The 21,299-nt window shown below is 47.5% G+C and overlaps 1 protein-coding gene across 1 annotated transcript in view; it reads right to left on the bottom strand.

Moving 5' to 3' along the window:
- Positions 1-21,299, bottom strand: part of LOC101323398 (uncharacterized) — an 84,985-nt gene that overhangs the window by 6,475 nt on the left and 57,211 nt on the right. The window contains exon 3 of the mRNA XM_033861641.2: positions 13,032-13,102. Within this exon, the coding sequence (XP_033717532.2) occupies positions 13,032-13,102 (71 nt within the window). The remainder of the gene's footprint in view (positions 1-13,031; positions 13,103-21,299) is intronic.

Raw genomic sequence — 21,299 nt, 5'->3', positions numbered from 1 at the left:
GCTGGAGGACAAGCAGTCCTCCAGTCTTATGTACTAAGCACAGAGTTACAGCAGAAAATTCTACAGGAGAGGAGAAAAGGTTATAGCAGAAGATAATAAACCAGCTAGCTACCACTTAGAAATGCTCATTTCATTCTCAACACAAGATTGGTATTCTCACTCCCATTTTACGTGAAGAAGATGAGATTCAGAAAAGTATGGGGACCTCCCTGGTGGTGTAGTGGTTAAGAATCCACCTGCCAATGCAGGCGACACAGGTTTGATCCCTGCTCCGGAAAGACTCCACACGCCACGGAGCAATGAAGCTCGTGCACCACAACTACTGAGCCTGTGCTCCAGAGCCCGTGAGCCACAACTACTGAGCCCGCATGCCACAACTACTGAAGCCCACATGCCTAGAGCCCGTGCGCCACAACAAGAGAAGGTACCGCAATAAGAAGCCCGCGCACTGCAACAAGAGTAGCCCCCGCTCGCCGCAACTAGAGAAAGCCCGCACGCAGCAACAAAGACCCAACACAGCCAAAAATAAATAAATAAAATAAATAAATTTATGAAAAAATAAAAAAAGAAAAGTATGGTGACTTGCCCAACATCAAAGACCATTAGGAAACCAGCACAGTCTCAACCCTAGTATAAAATCCAAAACAATCACTCATTAAATATTGAGTGAATGAATGCACTGAGGATCTGAACTCAGACCTAATTCCAAAGTGCACCCATCCTCTCTGCATGACCCCACAGTGACAGTGCCTCCAGGTCAGCCCACAATTAGGAACAGTAGCTATCACATCCCGAAGGCTCACTACCTGTCAGGCTACCACACTAAAGCCCTCTACAAACACGCAAACCGCACTGCGCACTACCTGTCAGGCTACCGCACTAAAGCCCTCTACAAACACGCAAACCGCACTGCGGCTTTTATCCCATTCTTCAGACAAGGGAACTGAGGCTCAGAGAAGGGAAGGGCCCAGGTAGTAAGTCAGAGTGCATCTGGGATTCAGACCCAGCTCTGTCTGCCTCCCATCCAACCCAGCTGCCTCCCGGTAGCCGGGCCATCCCATGGAGTCACGGGACACAGGGTCAAGAGTCCACGGCGGGTTCCTGCCCGTCAACTCTGGAGGCTGAGGACACGAGGAGGGAGGGTATGTGAGCAGAAGCACAGGCCCTCCAGGTGCTTGTCTCACTTGGCAGCGGATAAAGCCTGTTCCTTACTTGCTCCGACTCCCAGAAGCTGTCCTGGGCTTAAAGACGCACTGCAGGTTGCTTGAACTCTCATGTGGGCCAGGCTGCTCGGTAGGAAGGCCCCCAGGATGTCCCAGGCTGTTGCAGGGCCGCCCGTTAAGTGGCTGCAGACTGTGTCGGCTGCACCCGCTCCCCGCCCCACAGTCAATGCAAGGACAGACACCCGGCCCAGGTGGCGGCCCACCTGGAGGGCCGCTCCCAGGGATGGAGGCCAGAGACTGCCCGCCCATCCTCCACGCTGTCCACCTTTTCAAAGCCCTGCAGCTCTCCTGTCTCCAGAAAAGGCGGTGTAAGATGCTCACTGAGAAAATGGCTGCGTTTTTCTCCTACTGCAAAATCAGGAACACAAATGAATAAACAACACGTAAGAAGGGTGTATGTGGGGCAGATCTCCACCAGCTCTTCTCTTGGCTGTGTCATTATAAACATGAGGCATCAGGAGGGCTGCACCACTCCATGCTCTACGCCGTGAGCCCAGGGAAGCTGCCCTGAGTTCAGGGAAACCTAAATTGCGTGCCGAGAACAGCAGCTCTGTGGCTCATGGAGTGTGCTCACTTCACTGTACGTCCCTGGGGTTTAGCCGTAATGGGCCGTGATCACCTCACTTCTGTCTGCCGCAGAGACGGGGACAGGGGTTGGGCAGGCCGCCAGGAGAACTGACCGGGATGGGGCTCCCGACACCCGCTAGGCACCAGCTGATAACACAAGCGCCTTCCCGGGAACACAGACGTGAGCAGTGACAGCCACGCACGCTGGCTCCAGCGTCCCGCTGCCGACCGGCCTCAGAGGTCGGGGAGCTCCCGACCGGCCGGCCTGTGGGGAGGGTCAGAGCCACAGACGGAAGCTGACAGGCACAAACACGTGTACATACTTCTCTCACCGAGGGTGAAGGAAGAAGAAACTATGTAATTCGGTGGCAGTATCAGCTACTCCTAAATAAAAACCCGAGAACACAAAAGAACTTTGGGGTGGGTTGCTGAATAACACAGACATAAAGAGCTAGGGTTCTCAGTAAATCGGATAAGTAACGTTCCTGCAAAGTGCTTTCCTGTGCAGTATTCATTTCCTCCTCATGGTAACTCTTTACCTTACCTATTATTGTCCTTTTTTCACAAGAAAAATAGCAGACAGAGCAATTAAGCTCACGTCTGGGTGTTAATCCCCATCCTGGCACTTCTGGGGTCTGTGGCCCTTAGACCTTCAATTACTCTGTCTGTAAAACAGGGATAAAACTACCTAGCGTTTAAATATTTTTTGAGCATCAACTGTATGTCGGGAGACATGCTGGGTAGTTTACAGGGAATGTGGGAGACAGACAACCAACAAATGAACAGAATATGTGTCAGATGATGCTACGTGTTTTAGAGAAAATAAAGGTTGGGGGAACAGAGGCTGCAAAATTAGAGAAATCAATCAAGGAAGGCTTCATGGGAAAGTGACACCGGACCAGAGGCTCAAAGGAGGTGAGGAAGTGACCTGTGCGAGACGGGGGCCACCGGGGGGCTCTGCGTGTGCTAAGGAAAAGCACACGTGTGCTGGACGACTGACTGCAGGGGGCAAGGGCTGAGGCCAGGAGCTCGGTGAGGACATGAGTGAATTATTCAGGAGGTACGCGGTGGCTTGGTCCCAGGGAGGGGCAGATGTGGGGAAAAGTGGTCGGGTACTTTGAGGGGACAGCCAACAAGATTCACCAGCAGATTGGAACTGGAGTGTGAAAACATGAAATGATGAAAGGCTCTATGGCCCAAGGAAGTGCAGGAATGGCGGCGCCACGTAGGGGTGTGGGAACAATGGGATGCGTCAAGTCTGAGACGCAATTAGCTGTCCCCAGTGGAGACACTGAGCAGGCAGCTGGATGCATGAGGCTGTGCTTGGGGAGAGAGCTGGGCTGGGGACAGGAGCGTGGCAGCTGTCAGCACTGCAAGCCGCCAGGCTGGGGAGCGAGCGCAGACAGAGAAGGGCCAGTGCGCTCTGAGGTTTAGGACTTGCAGAGTTGAAGAGCAACAAGTAAGAGACTAAAAGGGTATGAAAGGAAGAAAACTGAAAGCGTAAGATGTCTTGGAAGGCAAGTGCAGAAAGTGTTCCAGGAAGAAGGAGCCGCTCATCAGGCTTGGTCACGTATAGGTAATCGGTGACCTGAGGGGAGAGTTTTGGTGGGGTGGCGAGGTGGGGAGGGGGCCCGGATCTGAGGGGTCGCAGGGAGGGAGGGAGCAGGCTAGAGAACGGAGACCACGAGTCACCAACGCTTCTCAAGGCAGGACCCGGGGGCTGAGTGTCTGCACTGCAATCCCAGTCCTGCCGTTTATCAGCCCTGTGACCTCGGGCAAGTTCCCTAATCTTTCCGTGCCTCACATTTCTCATCTGAAAAATGGGGAGAATAATCCCTTAAGGAACTGGTATATGAGAAGAATGCCTGGCCCGTAGTATTTACTATGTAAGTATCGTCATCCATCAGCAACGTCATCCTCATCGTCACTATGAAAATAGGGTCAGAATCAGAAGGGGATATAAGGACAAGAGTTTTGTTCTACTTGTTTGTTTTTTTAAGGCACTTATAGAATGTTTGTGTCACAGGGGAAGATGGATCAGGAGAAGGAAGGAAAAAGAAGTGCTGGCGAGCGGCCCAGGGGAGCTGGAGCACCAGCTGGGCTGGCCCCGGATGGGCCCAAGGTGACGGTGGGAGTCTGTGCAAGTTCTCGCAGGGCTATTGCTGGTTCTCGGTGAAATGGGAAGAAGGTCATCAGCTTGGGAGGCAGGAAGAGGGAGGAGATGCTGGAGTCTGAAGAGAGAGAAGCTCTGAAACAGCGGGCAAGCGGGATGGATGCATCGGAGCACGACGGGTGACCACCAGCCTGCAGTCAGAGGCCTCAGAGCTTAGAGCAAGGCGGCTGGGGGCTGGCACCAACGCGCAGGTGCAGGTGCAGGGGATGGAGCCGGGGGATGTTAGACTTAACCAGGACAGGATTTTGTCAGGCCACTATGACACAAGGTGAGGGTTACATGAGATTGCAAAAGAAAAGCGCCTGGCCCAGGACCTGGCATCTGAAGCGCTGCCGCTGTTCAGGCTTCAGCGGCCTGTCCAAGGAGCCCCACTCCCTCCACGTGCGCCTCCCTGACCCCCAACACACACAGAGCTCAGGAGCGGAAAACTCTGCAGGAGCCTCAATTCTGTTCGTTCCACTAAGCCAATTCCCTCCCTTTTCTGTTCAAGCTACTGTCACATTTCCCAGGCCTCTCCTGCTGGTCTCAGAGAACAAAGAAGGTCACGCGAGGGCAGACTAGTCCCCGCACGCTTCTTCCAAGAACCAGCAGTGAAGAGGCTCTCCCAGCCTTGGGGAAATATTGGCTTTCCGGGACCTGCCTTGCAATTCCACCAAGCTCTGCAGGTGCGGCTCAACCATCAGTTCCTCCCACTGAAGACGGGTGGGCAAAAAAGCCTTTGATGATCTCGTTATGTAACCCAGACAAGTTAGAGTTAAATTCACAGCGATCAGCAACTTCAAGCACAGTAATCTGTTTTCACTCGTTGACCTGAAGCAAACTCAACCACGGAAAGGACAAAGGAGATGACTAAACAGAAACGAAGTTAAGTGAAATTCCCGTAAGAAGGTACAAAACACTGCTTTGAAACGGTTAAGATGCACGGAAAGAAATACAATTAACAGCACAAACTAAAACCGAAGTTTTATGCCATGGTATGTAAGCTTATTATGTGCAACACACTCGGAAATTTTCTACTTTGTTTCATTTCATTAGAAAAAAATGTCAGTTTAATCCCATGGAAAGTGACTTGCCTTCGAAAAACACTGGATGGAGAAGACCTCAAGGCAGGAAGGGCTGGTAAGTGTTTCAATCCCATTCCCAGGAGAAGTCACTGAAACACCCTGACAGTCTTTCTACCTTGATGAATAATAAGCTCCTATGAGAAGGAAAGGAAGTAATGAACGAGAAAATTTACAAGCTCTTCTAGGTGTGGTCATTCCTTAAATAGCAATTCTTTATCCAAACCTGCAGGTTCTCTCGATTTCATGTGCTATTCAATTAGGTACTTTAAGACAGCAGGTACTGAAAGCAAGAGTCACTAATTTATCCCTTTGTTATTGACAGCTCAACTCTGTGGCAGCTCAAGACTAAGGCGAGGTTGGGGGGAAATTCATGAAGACATGCACACCAGCCAATTGTATGCACTGTTTTGGACTTTTTTTTCAGGCAGCGCTTCTCTAACTTTTCCATCTCAAATATGGAGAGGGGACATTCATTCCTGGAGGCCAAGTCTGGGGCAAAGCCACTGCAAGAATAAAATTTTAATTGTGTCTTATTTTAAATGTCAAGCGATCTTATATAGCATTATCCCCTGCTGTTTACTCGTAACAGGCATGGCACTGTGATAAGAGCCTGCTGTGGCTCTCACTGCGTCCCAGGCTCCCATCTTAGAGGCGAGAAATGGGGTTTTGAGAGGTTATGTAACTCACCCAGGACCACGAAGCAAATAAGTGGTGGGACAGATTCAAACGCACCCAGTCTGGTTCCAGAGCCCTGCTTGTAACCACGAAGCTATGTTGAATTCTCCTCCAACAACCAACCATATTTGTTTTAATATTCTTTAAATGTTATTTCCCCCAAGCCTTTGGGTAAACAGGACCCACACGCACCCCAGGGCTCTGCCTACACGCTGGGGAACGCTTCGGGCATGCAGAGCCACAGGTCCGCCAGAACTCCCCTGCCTTCCTCACTCTCCTGTGGCCGGGAGCGGCCCTTCTCTCCCAGACGCGGAGCACCGTCCTCATGTTCTCTTAGGCATGAGCTTCATTAACCACCAACATATCACAAGCACCAGTTGTTTATGGCATTTTTAAAATGAAAAATTCATCCCTAAGCTAAATTACAGCAAGTTAATTACAGCGCCTGGCTGACGGCACACATACTGAGAGACAGTGAGGGACTGGCGGAAGCGTCAAATGCAAACAGTAGCCACAACTAACGTGCGCCCAAGGCTGCACGCCTGGGCCTTCCTCAGATACAGAGACTGGGGCTCACCCCACCCAGAGGGCCAGCTTCAGAAAGAGACGGGCAAGCTCTCACTTCCATTCATTTATTCCACAGACACCTGCTGGGCACCTAAGTGTTGGGGACGAGCCAATCACACACAGAGTCACTCACTCACCAATTCATTCCATCAAACACTTAGCGGGCACCTACCACAGGCCAGGCACTGCTCAACTGCTGTGCATATACAGACGGATGAACTGACTGGTCCATCTCATCAGGTACTGATTCACCTCGATGTGCTAGGCACTGTCCGGGCAGCGGGGATGGAATAATGAACAACACAAAGTTCTGGCTCTGACGGAACGTACATTCCAGGAAAAGGAGGCAGACGAGAGACAAATACATATGTAGCGTGTCAAGGAGTGAAGTGCTGTGAAGGAAGACAAAGCAGCGTAAGGTGACAGAGAGCGGGGGACGTGCTGTAGTACAGACAGCATTACAAGGGGCTGCATCTCTGATTAGAGAGCAGAGGCCACAAAACAAGGTGGGAGCAAGCCTCGAGCAGAACTAGGGCAGGAGGGCGCCTGAAACGAGTGTGCCTCTGCAGCACCGCGATGCAGGGTCACGGGGGCCTGCGGCTGACAGCCGGTGAGCCAGAGGAGGAGCAGAGGCGAGCAGATCACTCCAAAGAGGACGCTACAGACCCGCTGGCGAAGGCTCCAAGCCCATCATCTGTGCTTCACTGCAGGCCCCGACCGCTGCCAAAATCCAAATTCTCTGCAAAAGGCAGGCAGTAAACTGGGCTGCGATCCAATATTTACCCGGTGGCATGCCAGGTGTTCTCTGGAGTCTCCAAAGGGTCAGCTTGGGGTCGGGGGAGGAGAAGAACCCCATCAGACAACGAACTCGGGCTGCTGAAGTGGGGTCTGCCACGAACAAAGTGATACATATTTGATCTTTAATTTGAAGGCCGCCTTGTTTGCTGAACCTTAAGCCTGTTTACCAACCTGAACGGTTGATGAGGACGGTTTGGGCAAAGGGCACAGAACAAGAGGCCCTGGAGCGCTGAAGACGAAATCGGCCTTGCTGATTCTGCCTGTGGCCCATCTGCAGGCGCCACAGAGACCCCGCTGACCACGGTGAGGCTGCTTCCTAAGGCAGCCCTGGTCTCCTTCACCTCCGCTTCCCCCCGCCGCCCTCACCAGGGCCTGATTATTCTCCTCCTGCCCCGACTCTAGATCCCACCCCCCACCTCCAAGTGAAATCAACGCTGCACCCATACCCAGAGCCCGTCTGTCCTCCCCGCCCTCACCGAGGCCTCACCCCGCACGTCTTCCTGCTTCCAGCCTCCCCATTCCTCAGTGCAGCCGTTACTCCTGTCCCGCTGCACGTGGTACAGAACAAGTCAACGCGCACTTATGCCCGGGGCTTCTCGTCGTGGCCTGCATCACACACTCTCTCTGCTGAGAAAACTTGTCTGATCCCCTTAGTCAAAATTAGGGGCCCTTTCACCTACTTCTACACCTTTAAAATAACCCTTCTTCCATTCCACCTTTTCTTTTCAGAGTTCATCATTTCTGTCCACCTCCCCCACCAGGGGTTCAGTAAGTATTTGATGAATGATCTAAGCCTGTTCCTCTTGCTAATGGTGCCCAAGCCAGAGGTTTGGGGGTTTTCCTCGATGTCTCCCCTCTCCCCATCCCCTGTATCAAATTGTCCCCCAAGACCTACCAACCCCTCTTCCTAAACATCTCCCAGCACATCCTCCCGCTTCATCTCCACTACCAGTAGGCCCTCGTCTGGTTCATGCGGATTTCTGCAACAGCCTAACCTGTGTTTCCCTGCCTTACCTCGCCGCTTTCTCAAGCCCTAAATAGGACAAACACTTCTAAATCCCTCTAAAATCACTGCCCGTGGATGGGTGTGGGCCCGCCCCACACACTCTCCCCTTCCCAGCAAAACATACGCAGTGGTTAACTGTGAAGAATCACTGCAGAAGCAAATGCGGGAGAGGTGCACGTCTGCTTCAGGAAAGGGGCATGAATGACTCGTTTAAATCTCACGCATGTTTTAAAGTCCAGTTGTTGGAAACTTGTTAGCCAAAACACATCCCTGGTGTAAATAGGCACCACTTCCCTCTTCAAGGTAAACAACCAACCAAATGGTGCTAAACTAATAATGATAAGCAAGATTTTTTTTTTTTTTTTTTTGCGGTACGACGTGGGCCTCTCACTGCCGTGGCCTCTCCCGTTGCGGAGCACAGGCTTCAGCCGCGCAGGCTCAGCGGCCATGGCTCACGGGCCCAGCCGCTCCGCGGCATGTGGGATCCTCCCAGACCGGGGCACGAACCCGTGTCCCCTGCATCAGCAGGCGGACTCTCAACCACTGCGCCACCAGGGAAGCCCCTAAACTAATAATGAGAAAGCCGAGCTAACAGTGATTGACAATTAAACATCTAGATTCCTAGCAATTAAAAACTGTCACAAATTCAAGACGGTGATGACAGAGCACTCTTAGGGTACTGTTTCCAAATTCTACGGGAAATCCAAGGGCCTGTGTAAGTCCACGATCCATGGGAGCCTGGAACACACCGCTGCGTGCGTGGCGAGGCAGCCAGACTCCTAGTGGAGGATGAGGCAGTCATCCAGAAACTCCAACCTGCAGTACAGTCGTCCCTCGGGATCCGCAGGCGGTGGGTTCCAGGACCCCGCCTCCCCCATGTACCCAAGTCCCTTCTATAAAATGGCATAGTATTTGCATATAAGCTACGGCACATCCTCCCATACACTTTAAATCATCTCTAGATTACTTGTAATACCTAATACAATGTAAATGCTATGTGAATAGGCTGGTATGTGGCAAATTCAACTTTTGCTTTTCGGAACTTTCTGGCATTTTTTTTCCCAAATATTTTCTATCCATGGTTGGTTGAATCCCCCAGTGCAGAACCTGCATGGAGGATGGACTGCAATTTAACATCAATCACATTTTTTTTTGTGGTTTTATCTAGATGAAATTTATTCAAGATAACCTTAATCTTGAGATTTATTCTTAAGATTATGTACAACTTTATGAATTATTGAAAGTTCATGAAAATAGAAAAGTTCAGCATTAGCAAACAGTACATAGTATTACGTATTAAATTCTCATTAAATTTAAGTAAGTTGCACTTTGCCATTTATTTTATATGGGAAGTAGTTTTGAAGATGACCCATTGAACCCTATTTAGGAGGTTGAGAACCCTGTGACTGACCTTGGTGGGCTTCCACTTTAGATGCAGGTGGGTTTTGCCTCTTCTGAGGGAGGAAGGCATCTTGTAAGTTAGAGACAGTGGCCATCGCATCATATCCAATCCTTGAAATCGCACCATTACCCTGTTGTTGTTTTTTTTCCAGTAACTTTTAATGACATCCCTGTGATTACTAGCAGATAGCCTGCAGTCATGCCTTAAACTTGGGAGTCTGTGGAATTTTGAGTCCCACACCTGTGGGAATTGATGAAAGGACTTGCATGTCTGAATCAGATCACTGCCATCCAGGAGGGAGCCTCAGAAGTAGAGACCCAGCCTACAGAATCCCTACTGTAAAATCAAACGTCCAGGATCTCCCCAGTGTAAAGTCCCCCGGGAGCATTCCACTGCATGGAACGTGACTTGGAAAATCAGTCACTGCAATCTGCTGAGGAAGTCAAAAGTGAAAGGGCAAAGCATCTCACAAGTTACTTCAACATGCTGGCAACAATGCTGCGGGATCTCCAGCCAGGCCCGGAGCCCAGATCGCACAGTCCCCTCTGTGGGCCATGCTGGGCACATGGGATCCATCCCAGTGCGGGAGGAGGTCACTGACAGCTTTGAGCAAGGGAGTGAAATGATATGACAAGCATTGTTAAAGCTCCCCTGGGTCCAACATGGTGAGCAGAATGGAGGGAAAGTGGAAGCAGGGCAACCGTTCAAAGGCCTTTGCAGTGACTCAGGCAAATGACGATGTCACTGGACTTGGGAGACGGATGTGGAAGGGCAGCCAGAAGAATTCAAGATCTGCTTCAGAAGCACCACTAGGACTTGGTGATTTGGAGGAAGAGAAAGGTGAGAGATAACAGATGACTCCCCAGTTTCTGGCTTGAGAAAGTGAATTAACAGCTGTGCACCTTAATGAAATGGGGGGAAGGGAGGTCTGGAAAGGGTCTGTGATAGGAGAGCAAGAGTTGAAATTGAGGTGCCCATGACCTATCCAAGTTCACTAGCTGCTATCAAAGGTATAAAAGGAGCTACAAAGCACAGAGGAGTCGTGTGGAGTGATGGACGCCTGGGGCCGTTCTCACAGGTGATCCTTCCCACCTTCCTCTCGGGGTGCTCGTGTGGCCACCACTGTGCCAGCTCAAGGTGGGGGGGTGCACCGCACAGGGAGCTCATGGGGCCAGACTCGGCCAGGACATGTGCAAAGCTGCTTCTAAGATGATCTCCAGTAGTAAAGCAGATACCACCAGCTTTGGGGCTGAGAAAACAGTGCTGTTAACAGTAAAGTGGGATTTGCATCACACCACAATGGGAAGTAAAGTATGTAGCCTGATAATTCTTCAATTACAAGCATCAGAACAGGTCTGCTGATTTCTTGACACTGATGTTTTCAAGGAGTCCCGGCAGAAGGGTTTCGGTATCTAGCCCTGTGCCCTGACAGTTCCGCTGCTGGGTTGTACCATCCTGTTTGGGGGATTCCAAGTAGAATCTCCCCCAGGAAAATGTTAATCTAAGGCGGTACAGATGTAGAGGAAGGTCTCTCTCTCAAAAAAACACCGGAGAAGACGGCCTATTTTAGGAAAACAATGACTCACTGAAATCACATCCTGCTCTTAAGTTAACATGCTCCCTTCTGGACCGGAACCTGGTTTCCTATCATGATGGGTCTATTTTCCAATCTCTTTGACAATCTGCTTTCTAATGAAAAGTTGAGCCATTTTTTTAAAAATCACAGTTAACTAAACAATTCTACATGGCAATAAAGCAGTGTGCTCTGCCACCTTGACTGATGGTACCATCTGCAATTATTTAAAGGAGAAGGCAAGGGAAGAAAATCACTAGATACAGCTAGATTAAGCTGCTCTAGCCCCTGTGAGTGTCTTCCTATGTATTCCTAGAGTAAGACAGCACAGCATTCATGTAAACTAATTAAAAGTTCCTGCATTTAAATAAACCCCAACCAAAATAAAACTTATAAGACTGATTGGAAGGTCTCGGGAGGAAGAGACCTACTTTTTCAAGAAAGCGGCCTGGCTGGCGGTAGAGGAAACACCAGGGTCAGACGGCATCTCTCCACAGCAGGCCAAAGCTCCCCCCACTGAGAGGAACACTGGAGTGAGTGAGACAGAGCCCCTGGGTTCTGTGAGAGCAGCGGCTGCTTCCAAGGGGAATGCGCAAGGTGGCGCAGGGGAGAGAAAAACCAGATGCCATTCGCATTGGCGACGTGGCTTCACGCAGGACGCCTAGCTGCTCTGAGCCTGTTTACTGAAATGGGAAGTTACCGTTTGCCCCTGCCTGTTTCCTAGAATTGGTAGGAGAAGAAACTCTGGTGCTGTGTGTAGAAGCACCCTCTAAAAGGAGAAGAACTCCTCAAATGGAAGAGACAACTGCTGGTTACTGTCAGGTAGGAAAGGCTGGGACAAGTCCTCTTAAGAGGATAGTGACCAACAAAACAGATAACATTACATGACATTCCTACATTAGTGAGGAACGTGTTCAGGATATTCAGCAGGTGCAGTAAAAGCAGGTGAGAAAAGGAATCCGCTGACTCAATGATTTAAAACAAAAAAGGTTTGGAGCAGGGAGGTGGGTTCAGATGCAACTGTCTGTTGATTGAGGTAGCTCGGAAGATCATACGGATGGATGGATGGATGGATGGATGGATGGATGGATGGACGGACGGATGGATGGATGGATGGATGGATGGATGGATGGATGGATGGGGGAGGGCATCTGCCATCCAGCAGACAAGAGGGGCATGACCAAACCCCACCTCGAGTAATCCCATTCAACCACAGGGAGGCAGAGGCAGGGTGGGGAGCCATGCTCCCACCGTCACTGGTTCCCTGACCCGCCTGTCACCTCCCTTCCCCTCCCGCTTCTGGATTACTCCTCTTAACATGGACCCAAATTGCCCATGGAAGATAAGAACTAGATATAAAAGCTTTGCTTCATTTCACCACCAGCCAAAACTCAAAGGACAACTAGAGAAGATTAACAATTTCGGATGCATGCTCAAAGAACAGAATCGATTTGAGAAGGATTTATAGTACAGACCCTACAAGGGTGTAGCGGTGGAGGTACAAAGTGAATCCGCCTGGGAGCTGACCGTCTAGAGTGGAGGCCAATTCACTGTGAATTCAATAAACGTTTACGGAGCCTCTACTATGCCCAAGGCCCAATTCATATATGTCTCGAGGAAGTAACCGGGGAAAACAGGCAACTACAATCAAGTGTGGAAGTGCTACGACGGGGTGGGGGTCACAGAGAAGGAGCGCCTGCATTCCATAGAGCCGCAAGAGAACGGTCAGAGGAGGGGCACGAATGGTAACGTAAAGCCCGTTGGGATACGTGTCAGTTAGAAGGAGAGAGTATTGTGGGGTTCAAAACAGGCAGCACTTGATAAAGGCCTTGAGGGATGACTAGGAACTTGGCCAGGCAGAGGAAGGTAAAATAATACATACAGAACTGGGTGTGTTTAAGGAACGACAGGGACGGTCAACCCTCCAAACATGGTTTCCCTCTTAAGAGAATTTTAGTAGGACACAGATTCACTTCTATTTACCTTTTCTTCAAGAACTGCTGTTTCAATAGTTTCAGCAAACTGATTTCCAGGAAAGGTGACTTGGGTTATTCCTGTTGAGAAATCAGAAAAAGAGGTATAATAGGTTTGGTGGGACTACCCTCCACAGACCTCTTTTTTGTGACACCCCCGCCAAGCCCGTTCGCGTCAGTCACCCCCCTCCCCCGAGGGACTGGCGTGTTGCAGCAGCCACACTGCCTCCCTCCCTTCCTTCTTTCCTCATTTGAGAATAAAGACATGCAAACTTAGGCAGGCAGCAGTGAGCCCTGATCCAGAGAAACACACACACACACACACACACACACACACACACACACGCACACACACACACACACGCACGAGATGAACAGGACCGCACAGCCCCTGAACTAGAGGAGCCTTCCTGCTCCAGCCTGCTCCCTGCATTCCTGAGATTCCTGCAACAGACCCTCTGCTAACTACAGCTGGCACAAGAGCATTTCTGTTCCTTGCAAACAAAAATTACTTATTTAAAAATCCAGGGTTGGGACTAAAAAAACAAACACAAGCAGAGGGTGAAGAAATAAAGGCTTCTGAAACAAAGCCTTGGGAAAAAATAAAAGATGAGAGGGAGTGACCTGGGCCTCTGAACTACTGTCCCATAACACCTGAGAGGAAAGGAAGAGAGAGATGTGGGAAACCCAGAGAGTAGATCCAACAAATAATTCATAAAGTCCCGGCAGTATTAAATATTAAGATGGAGACCCAGATACTGGGGAAAAGGGGCTCTTAATATGGGTACTATCCATAACAAAACAAAATAAGAATCTCAATGAAATACAAAGGTGGGAGACTCTGAAAGTGTCTATAGCAAGTAAGGAATAACTGAGTAACTATACAATGCCTATCATTACTAAAAAGAGAAATGTAATAACTCAAGGATAAGTCTTGATTTACTGCGCTGTGCTTTTTTTTGTCTTAAACAATCAGCATTTTATTTACTCATGGTTTGTGGGTCAGCAATTAGTGCTGGGCTCAGCGGGGTGGTTTTTCTTCTGGTCTACTCATGTGGCTACAGTCATGTGGTAGCTCAACGGAGCCGGATGGTAGACCAGATGACTTAGCTCATATGCTAGTGATTGGTACTAGCTGTTTGTGCTGCCTTTAGAGTCTACTTTAGTAAATGTGAACATTTTTTTTTCCTGAGATCTTGAAAGATTTATGCCCTCTAACCCCTTGACCTACTTTTCCATTGGTTCTTGAGTTGGTCAACCATGAACTCACCTACTGTAGGGCTTCAAGACTCTTAACACCTTCTAGTCCCCTCTACTAGGGAGCATGGTTTTTGTGAAGTTCAAAGATGAGGGTGTGTGAAACAGAGGGCTGGGAGGCAGGGCTGGAGAGTAGAAGGGTCTTCAGGGGGTCTGAATGCCAGGTTAAGTTGGATGGACTTTATTCAAGCAGCATTAAGAGTCTAGATGACTGCAGTCTAATCCCATATTCTCTAAGCGATAATTACTCCTCCGAAAATGTAGAATGTTAAAATTGGGCTACAGAGAGAAAATATGACCCAAACCACAAAGACTAAAGCAGTCAGCTAGAAATTAAGTCGACGCGAGCTGTGACTTCTACCCTTGACAGGGTGCTTCGCCTGCTACTCTCGGCTCATTAGCTGCAGCAAAGGCTTCTGGGCCTTCTAGGCAGCTCAGTGCTCCAGGGGCTCATTGGAGCATCAACTTTCACTCTGCAGGGTGCAGAACAGCGACAGGGACACCAGCGGGCCTGCAGGACAGGCTGAAGGGCAGCAATCCTGTCCGCTCACCCCAGACCTGGCCCCTGGGAGGCTGGTGCCACATCCTATCTGTCCATTCCCAGCAGCAGAGGCACCTGCGCTCTAAACTCAGCCCCACTTTCTCCCCTCCGGGCCTCAGTTTCCTTGTCCACAAAACCAGGGAGGGAGACAGGACCTGTGGCACTCAGAGGGTGGTCTGCAAACCAGTGCCATCCACCACCTCCTTGCTGTTGGCTCACAATAAGTACAGAAATTAAGGGCAGCTTTGAAGCTTTTACTGCTTATGACATTGCTACACAGCCAAGCACGCGATCAGTGGAAATGTCTTGTTGAACAGATCACAGACTAGTGTACAAGTTTCCTGCAGATGCCATAATACATTACCACAAACTGGGTGGCATAACACAACAGAAACTTATTCTGTCACAGTTCTGGGGGTCAGAAGCCTGAAATCAAGGCGTCGGCCGGGCCACACTCCCTCCAGAGACTCTAGGGAAGAAGAAAATGCTCCCTGTGTCTTCCAGCTTCTGGTGTCTGCTGGCTTTCCTTGGCTTGGGGCCACATCACTCCTCCGCTTCACTGCCTTCTCTGTGTGTGTGTGCGTGTGTGCATGTGTGTGTGTGTGTAAAATCTCTTTCTTCCTCTCTGTTATAAGGACACTTGTCATTGCATTTAGGGCCCACTAGAGAAGTCATCCAAGATGACTTCATCTCAAAAATCCTTATCTTGGGACTTCCCTGGCAGTCCAGTGCTTAAGACTCCAAGCTTCTACTGCAGGGGGCACGGGTTCCATCCCTGGTCAGGGAACTAAGATCCCACAGGCTGCATGGCAGGGCCAAAAAAAAAAGAAAGGACAACAAGATTTAAGCAATGTTAATTAAATCATGTCACTCCTTGGGTAGAAATCTTGGTGGACTCTCATTAGAATAAAATCTTAATTTCTTTTAAAAAAAAAATCCTTATCTTAATTACATCTACAAAGACCGTTTTTCCAAATAAGGTCACATTACTTGGACCTTATTTGGAAAAGCTTATACCACTTTTTCTGAAAAGAAAAGCATAGCAAATAGCAGTTGCTAAGGCAACGTAATGACGTGGTTTAAGGGAGATCACCCTGGAGGGAGGGAGCAACAGGGTATACTACGTTTCCTAACACAGGTATACAAAATACATAAGATGCTTCTCAATTCCTGCCTTCCAGGGCCCTGATATGAGTAGGGACACACATAAAAGAGTAAATGAAGCCAGTGTAACATCTCCTCATTCTCAAGAGTTCTGATCAAATACTCAACAAGATACTCGCAAACCGAATTCAACAGCATATTAGAACCAAACTTAAATATACAACAATAATATAAGAAAATGTAAAGAGCAAAACCCATCTTTGGGGCCACCATACCGCCGACTACAACTGCTTTGGATACTGTGGAATTCATGCGTGACCAGTTGTACCTGTTGTGCACTGTACGCTCATATCAGTTCACTGCTGGAGAAAAAAAACGCTGCCCTGCCTCTCACTCAGTTGTGACCCCAGCTCTTCCTCTGCAGCCCAGGAGCCCCGGCAAGACCAGACGGCAACGGACACCCCTGGTAAAGGAAAGGAGGCTGCCGGGTGGCAGGGCGGTGAGGGGCAGGTGCACACTGTTCCCTCAGCCCTTCCCAAGGCTGGTCTCCCACCTTACCTTGCAGGCAGTGTAGGAGCCGCTCCCTCCCTTCCCCATCCTCCCGTCCCTCAAATGGCTTCAGTTGTAAAGTGATTAAATTTATCAGGGTTTTTTGTTCAAGTGTGCCTCCCTCATCCCATCAAATGCTCAGAGTTTTCAATGTCCAACTTTGAGAACAGAAACAAAACTGGTTTATTAAAATCCTTGTGTACCTGTCCTGCTGCTGACATATCCTCTCCCCCAACATCCTGACCTGTAACCTCAGAAAACACTCACGAAGTTTCCAGGCTTCATAACAGGATGGAGGCAGCGCTTGGAAATTTGACAAAGCAAGGATTTCATTTCTCATTAGAAGTTTTCTTGCCTTGCAGGAACACTCCTTATCAAAGGAACTACTATGTTGACTCCTTTTGCTATGTTACATTTCAGCCTTAAGGGGCAGACCGTGTCAAAATACCAGAGAATGTTTAAAATGATAACACTTGATGCAGGTCTGGCCACAGCAAAGCGGGCACTCCCATCATTCAACTACTGGTAGGAGTGTAACAGGCACAATCTTCCTGGAAGCAATTTGACAAATTCTTATTAAATGGCTTAAAATTGTACGCACCCTTTAATGTTGTAATTCCATTTTCAGACCTCTACACTAGGGAAAGAATCTGAAATGGGGACAAAACTTAATGCTCAAAGATATCCATGGCAGGGTTATATATGAGATTTAAAAAATTAGAGATGAAGTTAATAGCCAAGAATAGGAAATGATTAGACAAATTATGGTAGATTCATGAATCAAGTTTTACGCAGCCATAAAAATGACATTTTACAAAGTATTTCTAATAAAAGTAACAACTACAATAATAACAGTTAATCCTTACATGGGCCAGGAACTGTCCTAAGCTTATCAGGTGCTTTACATATATGAACCTTCTTAAGCTACTTAGGTAGATACTGTTATTTTTATTTTTAGGCTGTGCTGCACCGCATGCAGGATCTTAAGTTCCCTGACCAGAGATGGAACCCGTTCCCCCTGCAGTGGAAGAACACATCCCTAACCACTGGACCACCAGGGAATTCCCAGTAGGTACTGTTATTATTCCCACTTTACAGATCAGAAAATGGAGGCACCAAGTGTTAAGACACTTGCTCAAGATCATCCTTCTAGTAAGAGACCACACAGGGATTTGAGCCCACACAGTCTGACTCAAAAGTCCATGCTCTTACATACAGATGGTCAAGAAGCACATGAAAAGATGTTCAACACTGCTAAGTATTAGAGAAATGCAAATCAAAACTACAATGAGATATCACCTCACACCAGTCAGAATGGCTATCATCAAAAAATCCACAAACAACAAATGCTGGAGAGGGTGTGGAGAGAAGGGAACCCTCCCTCCTACACTGTTGGTGGGAATGTAAATTGGTACAGCCAATATGGAAAACAGTATGGAGGTTCCTTAAAAAAACTAAAAATAGAGCTACCATATGATCCTGCAATCCCACTCCTGGGCTTATATCTGGAAAAAACATGGTCCGAAAGGATACATGCACGCCAATGTTCACTGCAGCACTGTTTACAATAGACAAGACATGGAAGCAACCTAAATGTCCATCAGCAGAGGAATGGATAAAGGAGATGTGGGACATATATACAATGGAGTGTTACTCAGACATTAAAAAGAATGAAATAATGCCATTTGCAGCAATATGGATGGACCCAGAGATTATCATACTGAGTGAAGTAAGTCAGACAGAGAAAGAGAAATATCATATGGTATCACTTATATGTGGAATCTATAAAGAAATGATACAAATGAACTTGTTTACAAAACAGAAACAGACTCACAGAATTAGAGAACGAACTTATGGTTACCAGGTAGGAACGGTGGGGGGAAGAGATAGTTAGGGAGTGTGGGATTGACATGTACACACTGCTATATTTAAAATGGATAACCAACAAGGACCTACTGTAGAGCACAGGGAACTCTGCTCAATATTATGTAACAACCTAAATGGGAAAAGAATTTGAAAAATAAAAAAATATATATCCATTGAAGAAAACATACATTAACATGATATTAAATAAAGCAGACCGTCATAAGCTAAAAAAAAAAAAAAAGTCCATACTCTTAAATCCTGTGATAGTCTGAATACAGTGATGGCCCCAAAGGTCCTAACCCTAGAACCTGTATGTGCTACCTTAGATAGAGAAAGCATCTCCGCAGATGAAGAATCTTAAGATGGAGAGATATCCTCGATCATTGGGTGGGCCCTAGATGCCATCACAAATGCTCTCAAAGAGAGACAGAGGGAGATCTCACACACACACACACACACACACACACACACACACACACAAGAAAGGCATGTGAAAACAGAGGCAGGTATTGAAGAGATAGGGCCACAAGCCAAGGAATGCCAGCAGTCACCAGAAACTGAGAGGGTCAAGGAATGGATTCTCCCCTAGAGCCTCCACAGGGAGTACAATCCTTATACCTTGGTTCAGACTTCTGGTCTCCAGAACTGAGTGAATAAATTTCTGCGGCTTTAAGCCAACCAGTTTGTGGAAATTTGCAGTCACAGGAAACTAACACAAGCTCCCATGCTGTACTGCTCTCAACGCAAGATAAAATATTCATATGTTAAATGGGAAAAGTAGAAATCAAAATTTATACACAATGATCTTAATTATGCATATAAAAATGCATGCAAATACAACAAAACGTTTTGTAGTGATTATCTCTGAATACTAGAATTATGGGTAATTTTCAGCATTATGCCTTTTGGTATTTTTCCAAATTTCTACAATTAATGTGAATTCCTTTTACAAAGAAACGAAGAAAAAAATTTTTTTAATTAGCAACTCATCATACTTCTGCAGCTCTAACTCAATCATAAAAATCAGAAATCAAGAAAACTCCCTGAGAATTTTCTTAATTCAGTTTCAGAACAAAACCTGAAAAATCAGCCACCCAGGTGCATTCCATTCCCTACGTGACTCCACTCAACCCTCAGCCTCTCTAAAGCCTATTTGTTTTCAGACTCTGGCAGGAACATGACGTGGCTGAAGAAGTTTCAGGCTTTGAAACAAGAGGATAATCTGAGCTGCTGCATGTTTTCCTGTCTCTCTATCCACACGTGGCAATGGGGAGGAGGGACCAGACGGAGGTCTTTACGCATTCCCAGAGCTCAGCCAGCCCAAAGTGGTGTGGGCCACACACCAAAAACCAAGAGCTCTGGTTAATAAGCATGGAAATGTTTGATTTCTCTGTAGGTGACTTCACAGAATGAATCATCGCATTAAACACCGGCTTAATCTTCTTACCGAAGTCCGGAGTCCAATCCTATTGTGTTGCAAAACCCTCCTGCTATCATCTGTCCAGGCCGTCAGAGGACCAAAGCCCAATTTTACTGTATCAACATCACATCCTTTGATTAAATATTTTCCTATAAAGAGTGTATGAACATTTTCCCGCAATATATGGGCAGAACTGGATCAAAACAGAAAGGAGGATGTGCTTCGTGTGTTGTTTTTTGGGGCAGAGAAGGTAAAAGTCACTGGTTCCCTCCAACATGGGCCAGGTCAGAGCCGCGAGGCATGAAAAGCACATATACGGCTTTATTCAGCCCACCCTGTACGGCGCAGCAAGCTCGGGCACTGGAGTAACGGGACCACAGCGTGGGGTTTATCCTTTAGTCTCTGAGCACATTTATTCGCTCTTTGTCCAGCCAATCAACATATAAAAGCACCTACTATGTGCCAGGCACTAAGAAGAGGTTGGCTCACATTTTAAGAGACCCTATCTCCAACACGCTATACTCTCAGATGATACAGCTGGGCAAACGGCCCCCATCATTACTGAGCTTCTTCATCAGTCTTTTGGATTACAAGGATGCCAGCAGTAGCAAAATGCTGGGAGGGATACCTAAACGGGACCAGCAGAGCTTTGAAAATGAGAACAACAGAAAGCAAATGGTTTAGCACGTGTACAGTCCACCCTCTGTGTCTGCAGGTTCCACATCCACCGATTCGACAACCACAGACCAAAAATATTCGAAAAAAGAAAAAAAATTTCCAGAATGTTCCAAAACGCAAAACAAATTTGCCACACACTGGCAACAATTTACATAGCATTTACATTGTATTTACGACTACTTACGTAGCATTTACATTGTATTAGGTATTATAAGTAATCTAGAGATGATTTAAAGTATACAGGAGGATGTGTAGAGGTTATATGCAAATATTACGCCATTTTATACAAGGAACTTGAGCATCTGGGGATTTTGGTATCTGCGGGAGTCCTGGAACCAATCTCCCCTGGATACCGACAGACAGCTGTACCTTCCAACATACTATCAACACAACACTTGTAATTTCGGGGGATCAGTTGATGATACGTGAATCTCCCACTTAACCATCTACTTCACACAAATAGTGTATTACTATTTTCTCAAAGTCTGTTTTTTTCTTTTTGCTTGCCACTGTATGCCTAAATCTACCAGCGTCTAACCTTAAGAAGTACTCGTTAAATACCTGAGGTATAAATTAATGCCTGAATAAACATGGGTAATCAATTTAATAATCTGTAAAAACGGAAAAGCCAGTCTACGAAATTATTTCCCAAAGAAAATTCCAAGGAAACTAATCCTATGAGATCTACCAAGAAAAGAAGGTTCACGTGCTATTCAACAGGAGAAATATTACATTCCGTAGCCTCCCATCCCCCTTAAAAATTCACAATGCATATTATATAATAAAGAATATGGGAAAGCTTTCAATTAAATACCTATTTGAACTTCCCAAATCAACTTAAACACAGAAGCCCTTTCATGATT

This window comes from Tursiops truncatus, chromosome 8 (genome assembly GCF_011762595.2).
Source record: "Tursiops truncatus isolate mTurTru1 chromosome 8, mTurTru1.mat.Y, whole genome shotgun sequence".
Lineage (NCBI taxonomy): Eukaryota > Metazoa > Chordata > Mammalia > Artiodactyla > Delphinidae > Tursiops > Tursiops truncatus.
The sequence above is the reverse complement of the archived record's forward strand: the minus strand, read 5'-3'. Positions and strand labels throughout refer to the sequence as shown.